This window comes from Camelus bactrianus, chromosome 1, assembly GCF_048773025.1.
Source record: "Camelus bactrianus isolate YW-2024 breed Bactrian camel chromosome 1, ASM4877302v1, whole genome shotgun sequence".
Lineage (NCBI taxonomy): Eukaryota > Metazoa > Chordata > Mammalia > Artiodactyla > Camelidae > Camelus > Camelus bactrianus.
The window spans coordinates 56,229,890-56,253,948 of NC_133539.1; the positions used below are offsets into that span (position 1 = coordinate 56,229,890).

A 24,059-nucleotide genomic window follows, 5' to 3' on the forward strand; every position below is an offset into this window, starting at 1 on the left:
GTAACTGGAATATTCAGTAACAAGTTCCAAGTTACATAAGCATGGGACACTAGTTCTCAGTGGACGATAAGAAAGGTGAAATGAAATCAAAGTAATAATTAATTCATTTGTGTTCTTCTTCTTCTTATTTTTTAGATTCCTCATTAAAAGATGCCATATGGCATTTTTCTTTCTCTTTCTGGCCCACTTCACTCAGAATGACAATCTTCAGGTCCATCCATATTGCTGCAAATGGCATTATTTTATTCTTTTTTATGGCTGAGTAGTGTTCCATTGTATATATGTACCACATCTTCTTTATCCAGTCATCTGTTGATGGACATTGGGTTGTTTCCATTTCTTGGCTATTGTAAATAGTGCTGCTATGAACAATGGGTGCATGTGTCTTTCTGAATTTTATTTTTCACTGGATATAAGCCCAGGAGTGGAATTGCTGGATCACATGGTAAGTCTATTTTCAGTTTTTTAAGGAACCTCCATACTGTCCTCCATAGTGGCTGCACCAATCTACACTCCCACCAACAGTGTAGGAGGGTCCCCTTTTCTCCGCATCCACTCCAGCATCTATCATTTGTAGACTTTTCAATGATGGCCAGTCTGGCTGGTGTTAGATGGTATCTCATTGTAGTTTTGATCTGCATCTCTTTGACAATTAGCCATACTGAGTATTTTTTTATGTGCCTATTGGCCATTTGTGTCTTCATTGGAGAATTGCTTGTTTAGGTCTTCTGCCCATTTTTGGATTGCGTTGCTTTTTTCTTTGATATTAAGGTCTATGAGCTGTTTGTATATTTTAGAAATTAGTCCCCTGTCAGTCGCATCATTTACAAATATTTTCTCCCATTCTGTAGGTTGTCTTTTCATTTTGTTGACGGTATCCTTAGCTGTGCAAAAGCTTTTAAGTTTAATTAGATCTCATTTGTTTATTTTTGCTTTTATTTCCAATACTCCAGGAGCTGGTCCAAAAATATATATTGGTGTAACGTATGTTCGTGAGTGTTTTGCCTGTTTTCCTCTAGGAGTTTTACAGTATCTGGTCTTACTAATTATTATTTTGATTCCCTGAATATGTGTAAGTACATTTGACTGTCCTTGATGATTAGATTATCGCATTCCGTTGATTCTTATTTTGTAGTTGGCTTCATTCCTTTGATAACACTATAAGTTTAAAAAGCTAAAGATCTAATCTGTTCTTAGAAACAGTAATTAGCACATATATATAAACTTAAAAAAATGTGCAGTATACTGTATATACGTATTTACACGCAATATAATGTATATATGCAAACTATAATAATTCTACATTCTACCTAGTAAAACTGAAAAAGGAAAAAAAAAAGTGAAATGAAATCAGTGGTTTTCAAATTTGTTTTAATAGCAGAACCACTGCACTGAAAGAAACCTTATCCAAAAGACTAACATACAAAATAGAATACTGCTCTAGCTAAAATTCCCAATCACATGTCACACTTAACTCATTTGGCATTGGACCAGATGATCTCTAAAGGGGTTCCCATTTGATTAGTAAGACTATAATTTCTCAAGATTTATTAGTCTAGATGGTCCAGATGAATGGTCTTCCAAATGGAATGAATGAGAAGATCTGTTGTGGGTATGGAGAAAAACCAGATACAAATATTGAAATAAGAAATTATACTTTAGGGACCAAGAGTAGTATGTGTACTTCTCTGGAGTTGCTCATGTCACTCTGAGCCATGCTCAATTATAATGCCCCCAGATACTGAGGTATTTTAAAAACAATTTTTAAAAATGAGAAGTTTTTGAGAAAAACAAACAAAAAAAATCAACATCCATACCTACTAATTTAACGTAACTGTTTTAATTGTTGTGTATTTCTATCTAGTTCCTATCTATATGCAAACACAAGTTTTGGCACAAATGCCAACATGCTACACAAAATTTTTAGATTTTTCTCCACATAAATTAAGATGAATATTTCCACAAATGTTAAGTTTCATAATAATTATTTTTTATGGTTACATAAAAATGGAGATTTTATAATGTATTGAAACACTTCCTACTATTGACCATTCAGATCTTATTGGCACTCCTTTTGTTATTATGTAATTATTCCTATTCATATCTCTGTACATGTAGCTTTCTCCCTTCTATTAGATGTATCCTGAAGTTAAGATCTCTAACCTGGGATTAGTGACTATGAAAGTATGAACTGTTCTGATGGCTTTTGTTATACACAGTTAACAATTCCAACAGGTCTTTATCAATTCGCCTATGGTCACTGCCTGAACTGTGAATACAACACATGGAAAGAGCAGTTGAAACATTTGCAAAAATAGTTTTCTCAGTATTAATGTCATCAAACTGACAGAAACACTATCTTCACCATTTTCAAGAAAAGTGAGAAAAAAATCTATTATTGTGGTATTTTACTGTACCAGTCAAAGTTCTTCTGGAGAGCCTAGAGAATAACAACTATCTATATACTCCCAAAATAATCTCACCTTTAGACCACAGAATAATAACCTTTAGGCCACAATCTGGATAAGAAAAGGTCTATTTTCTTTGCTTTTCCAGAAGTAGCAATATAGATGATAAATTGAGATTTCTGCCTACAATGTATTTAAAATTCAGGTAGATCTAAATATCTGAATGCCATTAATAGCTTTGGCTATCAACAGAAATTAACTAAAATCCAAAGCTTATTTCATGATCATGTAGTCAGCATGATCATAGTTGATGGCCACGTCATCATTCTACTCTGTTCTGCTTTTACCCCATCTACTTCAGGATTTAGCTTTGCTCCTGGATCAATATAAATGTTGCAAAATTCCTTTCTTATTTAAGCCAGCTATAAAGTTCATGAAAGCTTCTGAGGCAGTCATCTAGGGGTCTCTGTATTCTGATCTTGCTCAAGACACAATGTGTGACAGACCCTGAACTTCAATGGTGCTGAGTATCAGCGGAAATGGTATTTTAACAGATCAGAAGATAATTTCAGGGTTAGGCTCTCTTCTGAATTTGGACCTTAGTGATCCAAAACCATTTACAGAGGACTAGGAGGCACAGTCTCAGGGTAATGAACTAAGTATTCTGCTTCTTGTTGATATGATTGCCATAAACTAAAAGTGGCTCCAGCTCTAAAATACTATTTTGATGTATTACATTCCCCATTAAATCAACTAAGTAAGCCAGTTATTTGGTTAGAGGCACATACTGCAAATTAATTCACCCAAAGGCATTTGGGTTATATTATTGCGGTGCTGCAGCTAGCAGGGGTGATTAGAAATTTCTGATTTTGAAAATTTTGTATTTGAAAAACTTCCAGGTTCAGACCTTTAAGGTCTGAGGTTTGGTAGCCTGAGTTTGCTTCTTTGCACCTTGGAGCAGACTCAAAAATGCTTTGTGAGAAAAGCTCCAGCCATGTCTGCACACGTTCGTTCCCTCACTGCCTGGGTGGAGAGATGCGGTGAAGAGAGTCATAGGTTCGTTCCTCTTTTTATAATACGACGGATGTCAACGCTGCCTTCCACATAGCTGGTTTTTAACACTTCTGTCCTTACTTGGTAAAAACAATAATAAAAATAGTGTAGCAGTTTTCCTTCACTGAAGGTCTGCGGTATGACTGAAGTGCTAAGCACTTTGTACATATTATATCTTACTTCTCACAACTCTATGTAGTAGGTATTTACTATTCCTGTTTTACAGATGAAGAAACTGAAGCTAAGAAAGGTAACAAAGAGCATGTATATTTTAAAGTTTTACTAAAGAATACAACTTACACTGCCAAATTCTTATTTTAAATATGCATATATATATTTACTTAAACACAGGCAGCTGTCAATCCCTTGACCTAAAGGGGTGTTTCCTGAAGCATGTTTGGTGACATTACTTGGCTCTCACAACTTTGGCCCCAAAGAAAACCATTTTCCTTTAACTATACTGTGGTGTTATGCCTTTGGCTTACACTGAAGGGCACTTAAAGTATCCATATGAAACTCACTATGACATTTATTACTGAAATGACGACGAGAACTTCATTTACTCTCTCCCAGTACCAAATCTAAGGCCCTAAGGGAGAAATACTTCCCAAACAGCAGGGCCAGAAACACTTTGCGTCTCCTAAGCCACCAGTGTGCTTTTTATCTAATAATGAACAATAGGAAAATTTCAACAGATATCATTTCTTTATTTACTGTAGTCACTAGGAAGCTGAGAGCAGTATCTGAAATCCTCTTTGGTAACTATTAAGATACTCAAGGTATGCATTTCTGTAAGCTGATTGTAGCTCTGCCTTCAAGCATACCTCTATTAAATTCCTCACACCCTGATTCACTTCAACATTGAATTAAACTCTGAGGATCAAAGTCCAATGCCAAATCTCCATATATATATTGAAATCTGATTTCAATAGCTATTAGAATGTGTAGGTTACAATTAAATATTTTTTGGTAACTGCTGTAACCTGTATGTATCAAAGCAACATAAAAATCAGGTTACACTAGGCTCCTACCAGGCAGACAATTTGCCCAAAACCTTATTTGCAATCATTAAACTAGTTTAGTATTTCACATTAAGAAAATCATTTAAAATTACCCAAAATTTATCAATCAAAATTCTCATTTTTATTCATAGTCTAAAATAATTCCTAGAAACTAGCTCAACAAATAACTCTTGTTAGTTCAGGGTTAGGGCCTATTTAATGGTTTGAACAATCAATGTAATCTAACTTGGACTAGTGACTTATTAAGTTTATTAATAGTTCATTTAAGCAATTTTGTCTTCTAAATAAGGTTATAGTTAAAATAACAAAAAAAACCTATTTTTACACGTTAAAAAGTCAAAGCACATTTCAGTACATATTTGATTTGTACTTTATCACTCTGGAGAATATTGTCACTCACTTTATAGATTGAGAACACTATTAAAGTTCAAATGACTTTCTCAAGGTAGCTAATGCTGATGAAACTAGAACTAGAAAAGAGACCCTTCTTTCTTGACTTTTTCTGGAATGAAGATAGGACATGGATTAGAACGAAATGTTTTACATCTTTGTTAACAATACCCTAAAGATGAAGATAGGACAGGAACAAATAACTTTGTGTCAAACGGGATAGATTTTGACCTGACTACTGAATGCTAAGAACTAGTAACGAAAGATTTTATCTCCTGTAGCATAAATGCCCTTGGGCAAAAATGGGTCTGACCCAACTTAGTTCAATGTAATAGATGATGAAATGAAAACAGAATCAGCTCCTGACATCTGCTTTTTGTGGGGGGAAAAAAGGGTTCCGAATTCTGAGCCCAACTGTACTAGCTATTATATGTCTAACTTCATTTTAAACAGCATCCAGCCGTCCTTCGGAGGACCTTCAATTCATTCAAGGGTTTGGTATTTTCAGAATATCTATAATGTAGTGATTCTTGCTAAATCAGGCCCCAACATTAGCTAGCTAAGGGACCACAGCGTACCTGAGCTCTAAACTGGGAGACTGTGTGGGCATTTTTTTTTTTTTTCAATAGATAAGGTTTAGTCATATTCTGATCTAAGTCGTAGTTAAATGTATTTGCATTGCAGTTTTAGCCCTTTCAAATGATCAAATTATATCAACCTATATTTCATACTTTTTGCAAAATTTGCCTATCAGTATATTAATATAATTTACATTCAGAGTGATGGAACTAAAGTGAATTATCTTCAACATTACATTTGTACAGATTGCTTTCTGCTTATTAAGCATCTCATCTGATATATATTAATCAAGAAATTAGATGGAAAGTATGACTTTTAACATAACAACTAAAGTGACATAACATTAGAATGAGATATTGTATACCTTTATTTATGGGGTCCTTCTGTGCTTTTCAGAAATAAAGCAACATATTATTCATAATCTTTTGGCTGTGCTGTGTTTCTGAAACTTGGAAGGTACTAAATGTTCACATTCATCAAATGTGATGATAAAACAGAGGAAAAAAAGCAGAATATGTTTTATAGAAGAGACTTATGTGTTCTTACCTGAGGCTGCTGTGGCATTTGAAGGGGTTGAAGCAGCTGCTTGAATCCGTGCATGAGGAGGAATAAGGATGGTAGCTAGAGGTGGATTACTTGACAGTTCTAGAGAAAAGGCAAGATAAATATATGTTAGAGCCCATTCAACTTTTATGTTAAACTATTTTATTGATAATACAAAACAGATGATAACAGCATTAAAACACCAGTTTAACAACAACAAAAAAAGACATGATAAATTTACAACTGAAAAATCAATCAATGAGCTAGTAATTAACATATAGAGAAAGCCCAGAGAAATGTTGTGATACTTAACAAAGGTGCTATCTGCTAAAAGGCACTATCTTCAGAGAACTGAAGATATCCTCAGGGAAGATACTCGCCAAAAGTTTAGGGGTAAGCATATTAATAAGATATATTTCCATTTTTCATTAACTTTAACATACTGGGTTTCCCTATACTACTCTGACAGTATTTGATTGTAGGGATTGAGGGTGATGGTGTCACAGAAAAGAGAATATAACTGTACTCTGTATGTCTGCATGCACAGACCAGCTTACTCAATGGCAGCTAAGATTTATCCAAACACTAGTGGAAATATCTGTTCAAAGTCTCATTACTTTTATTAAAAATAAGAATGTCTTTATTCAACCCTATTTTGCTTTTTAACTTAGTAAAATTGTTACTTTTTAAGTCTGAAATAGGCTTTTATTTGCACATGGAAATTTTCTGTCAACTGTATACAAACTAGTGTTCTTTGAAGAATCCAGTTCTGTTTATCAGCCTTGAGAAATAATTTTAAGATAATAGCAAAAATGGTGGTAAGCTTGTACATATAAACATCTGGTGTTAACTTTAGTAATGTGACTGTTCTTCCAGTCTGCCTGGGATAAAACCCTGGTTTATTCTTTCGTTCTGGCATTTAACTAGTGAGTGCTCATTTTCACTCTAACAAGTGTCACAATTTGAAGGAATCATTGTAAGACCACACCAGCTACAGGAAGACATATCCTCTGAGTTACAAGCAATTCAGTTATGGCACAGACTAAAAAAAGTTAGGCAATAGTGTTTTCTTTCAAGTAAAATTCACATATATAAAATTAACCATTTTAAAGTGTACAATTTTGTGGCATTTTAGTACATTCATAATGTTGTACAACCATCACCTCCTATCTAGTTTCAAAACATTTTCATCACCTCAAAGGGAAACATTTAGGCAATTACTCCCCTTTCATTCCTCCTTCCAGCCCCTAGCAAGGGATACAGTGTTTTAATGCAGTACTTTAAAAATATTTTCTGGTGCAATGCCTCTGGTAATGTTGATTTATTCAACTTGGTGCCTAAATATCTAAATTTTGTACTAAATCAGATACTAAATGATAACCTGGTAAAAAGAAGTAATATGCTAATGTTTAGATTTATGAAAAATGAATTGGAGGAAAAGCTCTAAACTAAGAGAAGACTATTCATTCTCTTTTCCCCTTAAATGAGAAGACTTAGGTCAGTTCATCAAATAATAATCCTCCCTGGGAAAGACAATCGGAAAACCACTACCCTAATGATCAGGTTCAAAGAGATGCTGTTTTTCCATAATCAGCTTTAGTAGCTGGTCTCACTGAGGAACAAAAAGACCTTACGCAGTTTTACTTCATGTCAGTACAATTTTAACCCACAATCTTATACCAAGGAAAACAAGAGAATCTCATAACTGTGAGGGCTGATGAGTTTATGGTTCTAAGAATAAAAATAGATGCAGGATGTGGGAGTTACTCTTCAGTAACCTAAAAGAAAGGCAGATTTACCATCCCAATTAAGATTAAAATCTAAAATAGAAAAGCCTCTTTAAAATCTATCCATCTACCCACCCACACCTTCATCCATCTAATAATACTGAGCATGAAAGAGTGTGTTAGGTCTCTGGATAGATAAAAAGACAGTTGTCTGCCTGGTTCAACAGAAATAGAAAATGGAAGGATAATTGTACAAACTAGCTGGCAAGAAAGGCATTCAACCGATTCAGGACAGAGGCATTTTTAAACTAAAAGATCTCTATGCCCATGTGCCCAGCATCTAAAAGAAAAATCTAAAAAAGGAAAAGATGAACAGAGGTTTTAATACAAGACATTTTGACAAAGCCATTATTAAGATAATCTTTAAAATAAACTGAACATCAGAGGTCTGTAGTCACGCTACTTAAGGTCCATGCTGCCTATTTTCTCTCATTCATTTACTCTCTCTTACTAGATCACCTACCCTTCTGTGTATCTGTAGTCCACTCAAGAGCCATGGTGGTTTTGTGTCTTATTCTGGATAATGGAGTATGTATGTATGTATACATGCATGCATGTGTACGTGTACACACACACACACACACACACACACGGCTTGAAAAAAACAATACTCTTTTTCTCTAGGTAGTAGACAGTCATCTCGGACTTTGGTAGAGAAAGAGGGGTAACTAATGAAAGTCAAAGATGGGCAAGAGTAAAGAAAAGAAGATGACCCCCTAAAAAAGAGAAGCTATGGGATCCTGGAGGCTTCATCGCATCTAATGACATAGGGGTGAGGTAAATAAAATCCATGAAAACAATTAAAAAGACTAGGTTCTTAACCTAGAGTGGCCAGTGGACAGCCTCTGTGAGGACTTCTGTGAAATGCTTTGAGTCAAACACCCAAAAAGTTAAGGAATTCTAAACTGGACAACCACATATAGCTCTCCAACTTCTATATATCATTGCCCCTTTCCTCTTCTTAATTACAGACACTCCTTAAGGTCCATTGCTTTCCATCCATTAGCTCTTCCCTAATTTGTAGAGCTTGTTAACTGTTGTAGCTTTTGCCTGTGTGAATGAGGAAGCCTCCATGTACTAAAGTCCTGTTCTTTACACTACATATCTGTCCCTTTTGTGGAAACAGATGATGGGCACTTCTATGGGGCTGTCACAGTTAGTTCAAAATGTTCATAATTGTTTTTTGCATACAACAATTACAACCTTCTCCCAATATTCCTCTCTATTCGTGGCACTGAATAGGAAGGAAATGGAGGCAATGAGTATGAATATAAAATGCAGTGAAATAATGCAAAAAAAAAAAAAAAAAAGAATGGCATGTTGGAGGACAGCAAGAGCAAAGTAATAGAACTTTTCAGAATCAGGAAAGTATATGTATTCTTGAAGGCAGAGAATAAGGAGTGAAGAAGAGAAGAGATTGAAAATGAAAAGTTAATATTTATTTACTAAATACGTGTGTGAGGCTTCAGTAGGGGGATAATTAAGGAAACAAGGAAGCCAATAATACTGAAGCGGAGCTGGCTTTAGAGAAGAGGTGAGAGGATAAGAGATAGATTGTGTCACCCCAAAGACATGGTTCAAAACAAAATGGCAACAGGTTCCAGAAGGTTTTAGAAAACTTCATGCATGATAAGGATATATTCAACCAACTGCAGATGCCATAAAACTATTCATCAAAAAAAAAATCACATAGTAGTTTATTAGGAAACATTATGAATGTTTTGATGGTATATCAATCATTATGTACTCTGTCATCAAAACATAACCACAGCTTTAACAAAAGCAACGTAAATTTTAACATAGGTATCAATAAACCAACCAAGATAGATATCAACCAACCAAGAGGTTAATCAAACTTGCTTAACTAAATCTTGCTGCATTGTTTACACTACAAACTATAGAAGAGAAATTCCCATGAAAAGACTGCTGTAAGTAAAGGAATCTTAAAAACAAAAACAAAAACCCAACAAAACCTAAATCTAGTTGGCAAAACCTGAAGTTTCTCTTCTTCAAAATATAAAGTTTCCAAATTTATTGATAAGAAGGAGCAGGGTAAGAAACTTTCCTAGTTTTTTTTTTTTTTTTTAATTTGCAGGAGTTGTGTGGGGGTAGGGGTGGAAAGAGGTATATATGTTTGTTCAAACTGTGTTGTGTGAAAGCTGAGGATAAATTTGAGAAAAACAATCAATGTATAAACCAGAGGGAAGAAATCAACCCTATATTGACTAGACCTACTCTTACAGTGATAATAAAAGACTAGTCATCAGGTGGAAGGGAAATCTTTCTTTGCTAGCTTGGAAAGAGCTCAACCTGCAGACACCCAGAAAGAAGTCTCAAAAAGAGACAGACTTTCTTTTTCTTCTACAAGTAGTGTGAGGTCTTCATGTGTGTATCAGATCTCTTAAATATAAATGAAAGTTGTCAGCAGTTACCTATATAGTTAAAACTGCCATTTTCCCCCCTCTCTTCACAATATGGTCTAAATGACTTAACAACAGCGTGCCTGTTTCATTTGTGCACTTTTTTTTTTGAATAGTAATTCAAATGCTAGGATGGTGCACCTTAATCTTATACATATTGAATTCTAATGCTGCTTATTTGGATATATTTTTTAGATGACCAAGTAAACCCATCATAACTGCTTCTCCCCTAACAATTTCAAAATCTCTGACGAACCTCCTTATGTTGCCTACATACTCCATACTTATTCAGAAAAATAAACAAACACTTAACTAATCAAAAGATCGGACAAACAGTAAATAACTTACAAGGCTTGCTCCTGCTATCTGGTAACATTAACAGTCTTTCCTGTGTGAACTACATGATACCTGCACAAACCCATAACTACTTTGCCTTGGAAATGTCCAAGAAGAGGTATCATAATTTATACTAGTCACCCAAAAATGTGTGAAATCATTTTTTGTACTACATCTATAGTAATGATATATTTTAGAAGTTATTTAGCAAAATGGTAGTATTTTAGAAGTCCTAGGGATTAAAAAGAATAAGCTTCAGTAACCTGAAAATTTTACACTCAGAACTCCATTCTTGATGAAGTGTAATAAATGAACCATTACAATGAGTTCTTTCATCCAATTAAACAACCTTTTTGAGCATCCAAAAATAGTATGTACTAGGGAGGATACAGCTCAGCAGTAAAGTGCATGCTTAACCAAGCACGAGGTCCTGGGTTCAACCCCAAGTACCTCCATTAAAGATAAATAAATAAACCTAATTACATCCCCATCATCCCCCACAAACAGTATGTACTGCTAATATGTTGAATTCTAGGGGAACTAGTTCGTGTTATTTTGTATCCATTTATAACATGATCTTACATATCTCACCGTTTCATGCTGTAAGTTTTTAGTTTTATTTCTCATTTTTTCTTTGTCGTTTTGGAGTCAACTTATTTTTATTTTAGAGCTAAGTGTCCTTGAATATCCTTTAATCCAGCTATCTCATTTTTTTTAAATTAGGAAACTCAGAGATACTGTTGACCAAGTTCTGCAACTAGTCAGAGAGAGACCAGGAACAAGACTTTAGGTCTGACTTACTTCCAATATGCAATACTGCGTATCTTTATTGCCTTGGTTATAAATTACATACCACCAGTGTTCTGGTCTTCCTGGGAGTGTATCTGTCCAGACTACACACAGACCTTTAAGTTTTATCTTTAAGTTAAGATATTAGTTTTTGATTGTTTGTTGCTATATATCATTCCACATTCCTTCCAGCACTGTGGTCAAAGCAGCAGAGCCAAACAAATAATCTCTGGGAAAATGAAAATAATTCCCATAAATAACTGTTCATTCAGATCCTAAAATTTTTAATACAGTCAATATTATTTGTTGTTAGTATTCTAGTTGTTGAACTAAAACTAACTTGACCCCTTTTAGTGGCACTCATGAATTTCTTCCAGCTCTCCCTGGAGTTTATTTCCTTTGGATTATCATTTCAATATCTAGAAGAGTACAGCTTACCTAGCAATTTTATTCTTCTAAATTATTTATAAAATATTAAAGAACAATTCTGACATCAGTTCCTTTGATAAGTATAAACAGCTCCACCTCTCATTTATTTACCAGAATAATCCATTTATACCCAAATTTTCTCAAATCTATTTATAAGGATCTTTTATAGCCATTTTTCACCCATAAGATCACAACAGAAAAATGGATAGTCACATAAAAGTGGCAAGTTTAGTTTTAAAAAAATGGAGAGAGCACTGCAAATTAGAGCACTCTGAGTTTCACTTTAGAATCTGATTCACATCGTACTTATAAGAGTTCCTATCTTATGTAAATTTATTCCTGCTATTGTAAATTACAGTAGTCTAAAACCAAAGACCCTCAACTCAAGATTTATAGTAATTTAAGAATATTAGAAGATAATGCATTACCTCAGGTAGTTGAAATACTATGCCCACTTTAGACGTGGCGGAGGATAAGGTAGGCTATAAGAAAATGTCCAGGACATAGAAAGTCAGATAAGCAGGTAGGCTGACCACATTTATGTGTATCACTATTTTACAACAGGAAAATTGGCTTGAAAATAATTGCTGCAAAGATATGGAACCTCCTAATTATCGTAAATGAGTTACAATAAATTTTATAAATAAGCAATCTACTGCTTTCAAATGAAGGAAGTATACCCCTTTGATAAGCTGGCCTTCTGTAACACTTGATTTTGTTGCCCATCTATAACTTGTTCTCAGTCCCCTGTTCGCATCGTTTCCTTTTAACACATTTCTACACTCATTTTAAAATCTCTTTCTCTGATTCTTTCCCCATTTCCTTTTGTTTTCTCTTACTCCTCCTTTTACTGTCCTTTTCACTTGCTTTCTGGAACCCCTTTCTATTTCAACATTACTTTCCTCATGTCTAGATACTCTCATCCCTGTACCCCAAGACATCCGAAGTCTGCCTGAGTTTGCATGTTGCTTTCTGGGTGCCACTAAATATCCTGTTTTAACTCTCATTTAAAAAGCAGTTTCCCCTTCTGGCCTAACCAAGAAGCCATTACGCCTCCTTATCTCCCTACAAAACGCCACTCCTTCAGATAACCCAGCTGAGTGGTAGAGCAGTAGGCTCTTCAAACTAAGTCACACTAATGTAAATCGTTGATAATCTTCACTCCCGCCTGCCCAACCCCAATCCTGTCCTGTGCCCTACGGGGGAAAATGCCTGCCAAAATAATTTTACTTGTAAATATCTCAAAAAAGAATTGGATAGAAAATTGGGATTGGGGATGTGTGTGGTGAAATCAGCTGGAGACTCACTTTTAAACATACAAAATCACCTATTTCCCAAGATATTTCAGCCTTGAAATAGGCAAGGAATTGGTAAATAAAGAGAAAACTGATCTTTGTTGAGATTTCCTGATTCTGCATGCTTCCTAAGGCCTGAGTCAGTTATGTCCAACCTTTGAGATCCAATGACTGAAGGAAAGGGAGAGAAGCAGTTATGCCAAAGGTCTGTCCAGGTTTCCAATGCGCCTGGATGAAGATAATACTGTCAGTCAGGGGATCCTAGAACACTGAAGCCCCAGTGCCAGAAAAATGAGAGGTGTGACAGTCTTCCGATTTATGCATCCAGAAAGTCAGAAGGATCTCAGTTTTCTGTCCCATATCTATTCAACTCTCTTCTTCCTCTAGCTGATCACAGAAATACTTGTTTTCATTATATGAAAGTAATACTAATTACCATCTATGGCCATTTACTCACAGCACAGTAACAAACATCAAATTTTAGTTAGCTGTAAGCTTTACTATATTTTACTCAAGTGTTTAACCTTCATAGTTCTGTTCATGTGGTAGGTCTACCTTACTAATTAAAACAACCAAACTAACAACTAAAGGGAATATTAGAAACGCCCAATAAGTACTGGCTGCATGAATTAATAAATACTGTGTGTATTTAACATGGCATGTAGCACTCACCCAAGCATTCACTGAGCACCTACTATATGCAGACCAGGGATTATCTTAAGTTCATTTGGGAGAAGTAAGATAGACTTCCTGAAAATTTACTTTAAGAATGGAGGGAGGTTTTATTCTGCCTACAGCAGAATCTCACTAATGACCCCTGCCCACACCCTACAGTGGTTCCCATCTCTGTGTTCTTTCTAACTATACAACCAACTGGAAAGTTGGTTCTTCTTCTTCAACCTCTTCAATTACCCAGTTTTATTCTGATCATCCATTAATTGCTATTAATTAGTACATGCTCTAAAGTTGCATCTGCATAACAGTTACATCTTTGCCTTAGTAAACAAGATCACAGTTTGCAAAGACTGATCCAAAATCAGAATATGGAGGATCAAACAAAATGACATCAAATAACACCTCTTCCCTGGACAGCTGTGTCCTCATCTAGAAACACTGTTTTTAATATAATAGTGATACAGAAGGAAAGGGAGAAAGTACTACTCTAAGTGATCACAGCCCAGTTTTGGAAGACAGAGCGGCATTTTAAAACTTTAATAAAGGAGGGCCATATCACAAAATGATGTCATGTTCAATTTAACACATTTAATTTTACGAAAAACCATTTCAAGGATATATTTACAGGGTCTATTTGAATAGATACAAAGATTCATGTACATCCTCCTATCCTCCTTCTCACTGATATCCACAGAAGCACATAAACACTCTAATAGCCACAGAGGTTACCAACCATACCTACACACACCAAATCCCAATATTCAAATATTCTTCAACTCCTCAAAGACATATGCACATTCAGACATACACAGAGCTATATTTATGTTTGATATTCTAGGCAAATATAAAAATCTGATCTCAAAATATCATTCTTCATTCCTTAACTTGTAAATGTTAGATACGTATGAATAAAGTCTGAATTAAACTATTTACTCTTTGAAATGAGTCTTCTTTTTACTTTAGTTGATTCTTTTATTTAACAGTATAAAAACTGCCTATCTGCAAAAGTCCTTCCAATATTTCCAAGACCATATTCTAAAATCTAAGCCAATTTATTTTTGTTAATTGTATGAATGCAATTTATTAGAAAACAGGTAAATAGCATTTACCAGGTCCTGATTCATTATACTGCATAAGCTTAGGACCACAATGAGAAAACACTTCACATCCACTAAGATGGCTATTAAAAAAAAAAAAGGGAAACCAAGTATTGGTGAGGATGTGGAGAAACAGGAACCCTTTTACACTGCTGATGGGAATGTAAAATGTGCAAGCCACTGTGCAAACTAGTTTGGCAGTTTCTCAAAAAGTTAAACATAGAATTACCGTATGACTCAGTAATACCCCAAAGAACTGAAAACAAGTAAACAAATTCATACTTGTACACAATAGTCCTAGCAGGACTATTCAAAATAGCCAGAGGGTAGAAACAAACCAAATGTCTATCAGTAGATGAATGGATAAACAAATGTGGTATATCCTTATGCTATGGACTGAATGTTTCTGTCCCCCTAGTCCCCAGTGTGATGGTATTTGGAGGTGGAGTCTTTGGGAGGTAATTAGGTCATGAGGGCAGAGCCTCATGAATGGGATTAATGGTCTTATAAGAAGAGACACAAGAGAGGTGATCTCTCTCCACCATATGAATAAGAAAGGAGCCATCTGCAAACCAGGAAGTGGTCTCTCACCAAACATCGAATTTGTCAGCACATTGGTCTTAAACTCCTCAGCCTCCAGAACTGTGAGAAATAAATCTTTATTGTTTATGCCACCCAGTCTATGGTATTTTGTTATAGTAGCCTGAACTGATTAAGACATGATACAGTAAAATATTATTCTGCCATAAAAAGGAATGAAATACTGGTAACATGTTACAACATGGACAAACCTTGAAAACATGCAAAGTGAACTGAAAGAAGCCAAACAAAAAAGGTCACATATAGATTCCATTATAAGAAATATCTAGAATAGGAAAATCAATAGGCAGAAAGTAGACTGGTGGTTGCCAGGGGCTCTGGAGGAGAGGTTAATGCAAACTGATGGGTATAGAGTTTTCTTTTTTTTTTTTCTAACATTTTTTATTGATTTATAATCATTTTACAATGTTGTGTCAAATTCCAGTGTTCAGTAAAATTTTTCAGTCATACATGGACATACACACTCATTGTCATATTTTTTTCTCTGTGAGCTACCATAATGTTTTGTGTATATTTCCCTGTGCTATACAGTATAATCTTGTTTATCTATTCTACAATTCTGAAATCCCAGTCTATCCCTTCCCACCCTCCACCCCCCTGGCAACCACAAGTCTGTATTCTCTGTCTATGAGTCTATTTCTGTCCTGTATAGAGTTTTCTTTAGGAGAAATGAAAATGTTTTGGAATTTGAGAGAGTTGGTGGCTGCACAGCACTCTGAATGTACTAAACACCAATGAATTGTTTACAAGGATTCAGACCTTATGTGAATTTTATCTCAGTTTTTAAAAAGCTTAGAAATTTATAAAATAATAAGTTTAGTTGTTTTACATTTTATTTTCTTCAGTAATAATGGGAAATTATTAGCTGGTGACTAAAGAATCAAATGTAATTACTTCAAAAATGATGCATGTGAATAGTGAAACTGAATTCTGAATTTTAAAACCTGACCAAATAAAAGGTTTACTAGTATCTCAGTTTTGATCAACACATATAGGTACATACACACATTGAAGAATATGTATCAAAATATGCCTCAATTTAAGGAGAATCATTCTCCAAACTATCCATCCTAAGTATCATCTTGTATGCATTTGTGTTTGTACCAAGTTGCTCACTTGACAAGCGGCTTTCCTGATTTATATATTCTGAGAAACAAAGTACTGAAGATACTTAGTGTGAAAAAAACCTCAAAGTTTTCTTCAAAGTTTGGGAAACTTTAAAGTCACCTAACAGAAGTGATAGGAAAAGAGGGAAAGAAATTTAGCATTGACTTAGTAGTTTCTGATGTCAATACTCCACAGTTGCAAGTGCTGGATGTCACTGTATAAAAAGCCTTTTAGAGACCCACTTTAAAAAGCAATCAAGTAAATAATTACACTGTGCAGACAATAAACATTATACCTAACAGTACAAAAGGAAAAAAATGTACTATGTTATATAAATGGGTACATGAAGAATTTCCATCAACAGCTTCATATAGATTCAAAAAGTGCTTCATATCAAAAAAGTTAGGTGATGGAACCTAAAAAACTATACATATATAGATGGTTCAAAAAGTACCTCTATTGATTACAAAGACATAGATGTAAAAGATGCATGTAAAGAGTCTGAATAAAATTATTTTATGAAATTTAAGATTAAAAAAAATCCCTAACTTAGTATTAATTTTATTTAATATATAATTTTAAATATAGTCAAGTTAATAAAAAAGAACCCTTTTGAGATCTTCTAAATGGGAAAATAGAGGATCACTTTACATTAAATGATTATCAGCACATTCATCAGAAAAAAGATTGAAAAGAGCTACACCATAAAATGCTAAAAGTGATTATTTTGAATGCTGAAAGTAACTATTCTGGGATTATGATTTTAATTTTCTCTATTCTTCCTCCGTCTTTTCAACATTTTCTTCCATCTATACGTACTATTCTTTTTTTAATTTTTTTTTTTTTTTTCAGTGAGGGGAGGTAATTAGGTTTATTTGTTTAGTAGAGGTACTGGGAACTGAACCCAGGACCTCATGCATGCTAGGTATGCACTCTACCACTGAGTTATACCCTCCCCCTATATGTACTATTCTTGATTAAAACAAAAGCAGTAAGAATTAAAAATAAAATTTATTTTCTCAAGAGGTCTAAAACTTACATGACATGGAATCAAAGAATCTCTGTTCTAGAAGAGGCCCAAAAGATCTCACCTTCTCTCAGTCTAACCTTCTGCCAAACTAGAATAATCTTATTTATGAATTGTAATGCCTTCCAGCCTTTTCCTGATACAGAGATCAATATTTTACAAACAATTTGTTCCACTGTTACCAACTATAAATTCTTCATTTACTTATCAACAATTTTATTCAGTCTCTATTTATGCCAGGGGCTGAGGTCTTTACAAAAAGCTCAAATAGGTACTGCTCTCTAATTTTGCTACTATTTTCATTTCACAATGTGGAGAAAGAACATACATCTATTCCTTTCTTTAGAAGACTGTCTTTGTGGTATTTTTAGACAGCTCTCAGGAGTCCCTTACATCTTCACTTTTCCAGGCCCTATATTCAATTCTGCTCCTTTGTATACTCTACCTGTCATTCATTAATGTTCTTCTTAAAGAGGCACAGCCAGGACCTAAAACAACGTTCCAAATGATTTCTGATCAGCCCTAAATAGTCAAAATTGATAGTTTCAGGATATTTGAACATTTTTCTTTTATGAGTGTAGACTGCATCAGCATTGCTTGAAGTTACATAGTTAATATTGACAGCTGAAGATTACAGTCAACTGAATCATCCAGCTATTTTACCAGCAACTCAGGTCTTCCAAATCTACAGCTTAAACAATGCAATGTTTTCCACATTCAATTTTAGAAAAGTTTAAATATGGGGGGAAAATCTGCCTTGTAATAAAGGAAATATATCTATTTCCTGATCACACAGAGCTCTCTGTTTATTGCTTAAGCAATCTATTTATTGCTTGTTTTATCTACAGGGAATTGTACACTTTCAATGCTCAGTTGAAGAAGAAAAATCACATCATCAGAGCCAGTGTGGCTGATGAATGAATGAAAAATGAACACAGAAATGGTGAAGAAATGACTATCCCTGAGCTTTTCAGAAACCACCAATGCACAGACTCAGTTTTATTATCAATGTTTTCTCAGCAGCAGCAGTGATGCCAAGCCCCAGAAGGGATGAGAATTTCTCTTCTACATCCTTTTAATACATTTTAAGAGGGGATTTATAGGACTCCAGTTGTCCCCGTTTGTTTATTTAAATTTACAAAAATATAGACACCAATTTATTTTCAAGTTTAAAAAACTTGATATAAATCCTTGGGAAGCAAGAAATTTTAATAGTCTAAGTTTCAGATACAAATCTGAAGGTTAAATTAGCCTTTAATTAGTTGTTAATTAGTCTTGTTAGTGATAAATCTCACTCAGTGAAATCTCTATAACTTCTCACATGAGAAGACTCATAATCTACTAAAAATTAGAGGATATGCTTTTTGAAAAAATTTACCTGCCACTATTTTGTACAAAACCATACAAGTGGTAGCCTAATAAGTGGTTAGATGGTTCCTACCTACACAAGTATTTAATATGCCCACTTTTATCCGATATAGATTTTAATTAATAGAGTGTCACTTCACACACATATGTACCTTTCCCAGAAATGGTAGAAGAGCTAAGTGTTAGGGGTTACCTTGAGTGGTGAAGTTGAAGAGTGCAGGTGTGTCTCGCCCATTTGGTAGTTTGACATTTGGGTCCCGTAATTCATCAAAAAATGAATGTGCACAAGCTTCCAGTGGTGTCAATCGGGCAGTTGGTGTATACTCCAGCAGACGGCTACACAGTGCAATTGCCTCCGGTGGAGTTCGGGGCCGGAAGACCTACAGTATAAAAAAGAGAAAGTACAGTTAATGTTTTATTGTAAGAATCTTAGCAAATTATCCTCTGAGTACTGAGTTAATTCCTACCACATACAAAATTATGGTTGAATTTGTGAAAGGAAACTTCTAGAATCAAAAGGAGTTAACTACACATGATTTACCACACTGTGGTGAACTGCTAATTAAAGACTATATGAGAAAAGCTCAGGGAGGAAACTAGAGGAAATGGTAAAAAAAAAAAAAAAAATCTATGTATACTAATCATAAAGCAGTACAATCAAACATGCACATAAAATATGACAGGCACAAAAGCAAGCCTGGGTCCTGGAGGCAAGCACAACTAGAAGAATATAAAATTAATTTTAAAGTTTTGACTGCTGTGGCAGTGGATAAAATGTTTCTTTTGTGTAAGTTTTTAGCAGAATAACTGTTGATAATGGATAGCACTGTTTAAATTTGGCAATTAATTTCTTTTAAAAAAGAAAACCTGTTTACTCTAGGTCTATAGATGTTAATGATTTGGTATTAGCTCTTCAATAAACAGAGCCTATCATTATTTGAAGAAATTCTTGAATACTCAGAACTTTACAAAATGTCCCAAACTGTTTTCTCAGGAACTGTTATCATGAATATGGATAGTTTACCCTCATTTGAAATGTCCTAGGGTTTTAACCAGGAAGAAACAAATGTGTTTTTCATTAAGAGCCATTAACTCACAGGAAAAGTAAACTGAAAGCTATACTGAAGCAAAATACAAATAAATTTGTTTAAAAGACTAAAAAGAATCCTACTCACTTTACGTCTTAAAACTCCTAACACTGGAATTTGACACAACATTGTAAAATGATTATAAATCAATAAAAAATGTTAAAAAAAAACCTCCTAATAAATACATAAAACTATGAAAAAATATACTGCGTTCTAAATTATGGACAGTTAAAGAATAAAAGCAGAAAGGGGAAGAATAGAAATAAACATAAGCAGATGGATAGAAAGCCTCTGAAACTGAAGAAAAATGAAACATACATGCCTTGATAGGAAGAATACAGAATCAAATAGAAGGTGTGACAGTGGTGGTAACACACAGAGAAACAGATGTGTAAGAATGGAGGGAAACAGATCCACAAGTGAGGAAAGGACACGTAGACCGTGACAAGGCACCGAGGAGCCTGAGAGGCTAAAGTTTCCTAATGAGAAAGGCTCATGTAACATCTGGCTGTTCACCTAGGCTGAAAGCAGGAGAACCAGTTACTACCACAGAACTCATTAGATTTTAAGATACTATTTATAAGAGTACTTACTTTCTACAGTGAAAATTTTTTTCTTTTGTTTTTACACAAAGTTTATTATTAGTAAAGATGTTTTCCATGGACACTGAGAAATTGATTTGAGTAGACTATCAGAAACTTATTTCAAAACATTAAAAGCCTTAGTCAATTTATTTGGCAATGTTAGAAAACCCTCTCTGTAAGGTCAAAACCTGCTCTGTCTTTATTCTTTTGAGTGATCTGACTTGCCTCAGTCAAGGAGCTAAGTTGTTATATTATTTGAAATGTTTAGATCTTCCACTGTTATTGGTCATTTCCCCCACTCTTGCTCCCCAGACAGGTCCATAATCAAACTTAGAACGTAAAAGAAAATAATCAGTGCAAACATTTAGAAAAATTTTCATGAAAATATTAAGTACTACCGACATATTTTCTCTCTCAGGGCAGTTCGCACTTATTTGACAGCATATGGATTTATTTTGCCAGCTAGTCTAATCAAAATGTTTCTGCACCAATATGGGAGCATACAAGGTAAAATTAAAGGTACCACCACCAGAAGCAGAAACAACTATCTCCTAAATTCAAATGTAGGGTAGCCGAACAGTGAGTGTATTTTAAATGAAAAAAATTCGTGTTATATTAATGAAGATTTTCTGGTAAGGCTACTAACAAACCAGTACTGTAAGCATATTTCTGATTATGAAAAAAAAATCCATATCTTTTTGGTTTCTTAGTAGCAACAAGTGACCATTCATATTGGTACTAAGACATATATTAGCTTATTTTTGCAAGGAAATCCTAACTCATGGAATCAAAGAGTCAAAAACAATAAAGAAAAGAATTCATTCCAAGAGCCTACCTTAAAATCAAGACTTAACCTGCCTTTTAAAAACACATCCATTATTACTTTAAACTCTGAGAGATTCCTGATGAGAAAACCCTTGGTTCAGTACTCTACAGATAAAGGTTAAGTGGAAAATTATGTGGGGTCAAAACCCAATCTTCCCAAAGTCCAGATTACTGACCATAAGACACGTTGTGGTAGCATGTAACTTCCAAAACTTACAGGCCAAAATAGAAACAGCTCTTTTGAATCATCTTTGTGTCTGAAGAAAAGGAAACTAGTAACTACTGAGATCTGGTTTTTAATAAAGAAGTTTCTGCTGCTGTTTCATTCCTTACTTATTTAAATTGCTTAACACTCAATCTTTGGTTCTGTGGATTTTTGTCAATATTTATTATTTTAAAAATAGTAATTCTGAAACTCTACAACTCCTAAACTTCAGCTTAGATGTCAATAAATCACTCACGAGACTGACAATCTAAATATACCATAAGCAAAACCTATACCATACAGTGAATGAAAACAGAAATCACAGCTACCTACGTTGTTTTTACTATTACATTTCAAGAATGAATAACTGTTTAACCTTTCAGAAAAAAAGTTGTCCCCCTGGTTTTATAGACCTGCCCTGAAATTTTGGGGAAAAAAAAAATTAAGTACATACCCGCACTCCTGAGGTGAAATGTCCTGTTCCTGACGAATCCTAAAGATGAGAATGCAGTGAAATAATCCAAACAGGGGAAGTCAATCCAAAAGAGAATAGTCCAGCAAGGAAAAATATATCCAATGTTATAAGAAATCCATGGTGTGGGGGGGACATAGAAAATGTTTATACAGTTATAAACTTTAAACATCAGTCTCCACAGTAGCAAGTCCAAGTTTTAAAAATTATTTCACCACAGTGTATGCAAAAAAATTTGATTGCGCAATGGTGAGGCACAGTAAAGAAACATTTTAATTTTAGTTTATTATGTTCCGATGCCAGTGCGTTTATTAAAAAAATACAAAACCAAAAAAAGTTAAAATCAAAATGAAATCTAGAAGTAAAGTTCCCAAAGTAAAGTGTCTGGTCTTCTACGACCCGGATTCACCGTCCATTGACATGGCTGGGAGGGGGCATATTAGCCTGCTTTTAAAGATATGAATTCCCAATATGCTAATTTTTCTCTATCAGTGTATTCCAGTACACAGTATAAACATTTTTTAGTGATGAGAGGAAAGTAACAGATATATTTAATTTATATTACTATAGACTTCAAGCCAGATATTTTCAATTTGTGTGAGCTAAGAAGATCAGGCCACCGCGGATTATTCTCCATTTTGGATTGACTTCCCTGCTAAAAGATATTTACTGACATTCTCATTATCTTAGGACTCTTCAGCAAATTGACATTATCACCTCAGGAGTGCGGGTATAAACTTACTTTTTCTATTGCGGGCTTTGCCCCCTCATACCCTTGCACCCATTACTTAGGAAAGATAAAGAACATTCCTTTTTGGAAAAACTCACTGAAAAAAAATTCTGTATCTTTGAGCACTACAAATTCAACACAGTTCCATCTGAAAATATGCCCAATTCACCCACCAAAAGCTAAACAAAAATATATACAATAAACAATACAACTAAGGGATAGTCACAGTTATAGGTGACATGCATAGTAATGTACACCAACACCTAGGCACAACGGAGCCAAATATGCAAGGGAGGTAGTAGGGTCTATTATGTCTAGGTATTGAGAACAAAAAATGGCAGAACTCACCAGTAGCTGTGAATTCCCTTGGCTATTCTAAGAGAATTTAATATTCTTTTAGGATAGTTTCCAGTGGGGGAATTAAATATTTTGCAAAAATAAATAATCCGCGGATTACTTTTAGTCTGCAGACTAAAATTTAGTACACGGATTAAAATCCGGCCCATCAGAATAAATATCTCTCATGAACTAAAACACAACCAGGTGGACAAAAATAGAAAACCAGACTAAAAAAACTGAGAGCACAAAGTAAGACTCAACTGGGCCGACTAACGATTAGTGCGCAGACTAAATATGGCCAGCCAAGAACGTTAGCAAGGCCATGAAGAGCCCAAAGCACCCCCTGTAAAAACTAAAACCAAAAGGAAATAAATAAAACAAAACAGAACAAAGCAAAAAAGAAATAAATAAACAAAAGAAAGAAAGAAAACAAAAGAGAAAAGTAAAACTGAAAAGAACCAATACACTGACATGAACTTTTAAGTGATTCAAATACTACCTCACCTGTGCAGCAACTCATTTTCTTAAATTGAAACAATCTGTCATCACAAATACTAGTCCATAGAAGAAACTAAGAGAAAAAAATTCATTTTTTTTCAGAAAGGAAGTCTCTGTGGTACTGAACAAATGCAAATGAGTCCTTAACTGAAGAGTTATTCAAAGTAAATTTGCATTTGGATAACTCAAAAATGATAGAGGCAATTTTCTCCTTACATGTCCTAGAATATAGACTTGCCATCAAATATCAAATTTCAACCTGGAACTAACTGTTATGACTGAATCTCCAGCCCCTTAAATATATATATACCATATGAAGGCCTGTGGTTGAATCTCATAGCACCAACTCTCAACAATTCTATTGTATTAAACAACCGACCAGAGCAATGTAAA

General features: G+C 34.5%; 1 protein-coding gene across 3 annotated transcripts in view; it reads right to left on the reverse strand.

The window, feature by feature from the left end:
• The window catches only part of GSK3B (glycogen synthase kinase 3 beta), a 167,619-nt gene that overhangs the window by 9,212 nt on the left and 134,348 nt on the right, over positions 1–24,059 (reverse strand). For 2 of the 3 annotated variants that reach the window (XM_045507257.2, XM_010970860.3), the window contains exons 9-11: positions 22,082–22,120; positions 19,119–19,305; positions 5,999–6,097 (exon numbers count right to left, since the gene is read on the reverse strand). In XM_045507257.2, coding sequence (XP_045363213.1) covers positions 5,999–6,097; positions 19,119–19,305; positions 22,082–22,120 — 325 coding nt within the window. The remainder of the gene's footprint in view (positions 1–5,998; positions 6,098–19,118; positions 19,306–22,081; positions 22,121–24,059) is intronic. The other variant, XM_010970861.3, reaches the window with a different exon arrangement.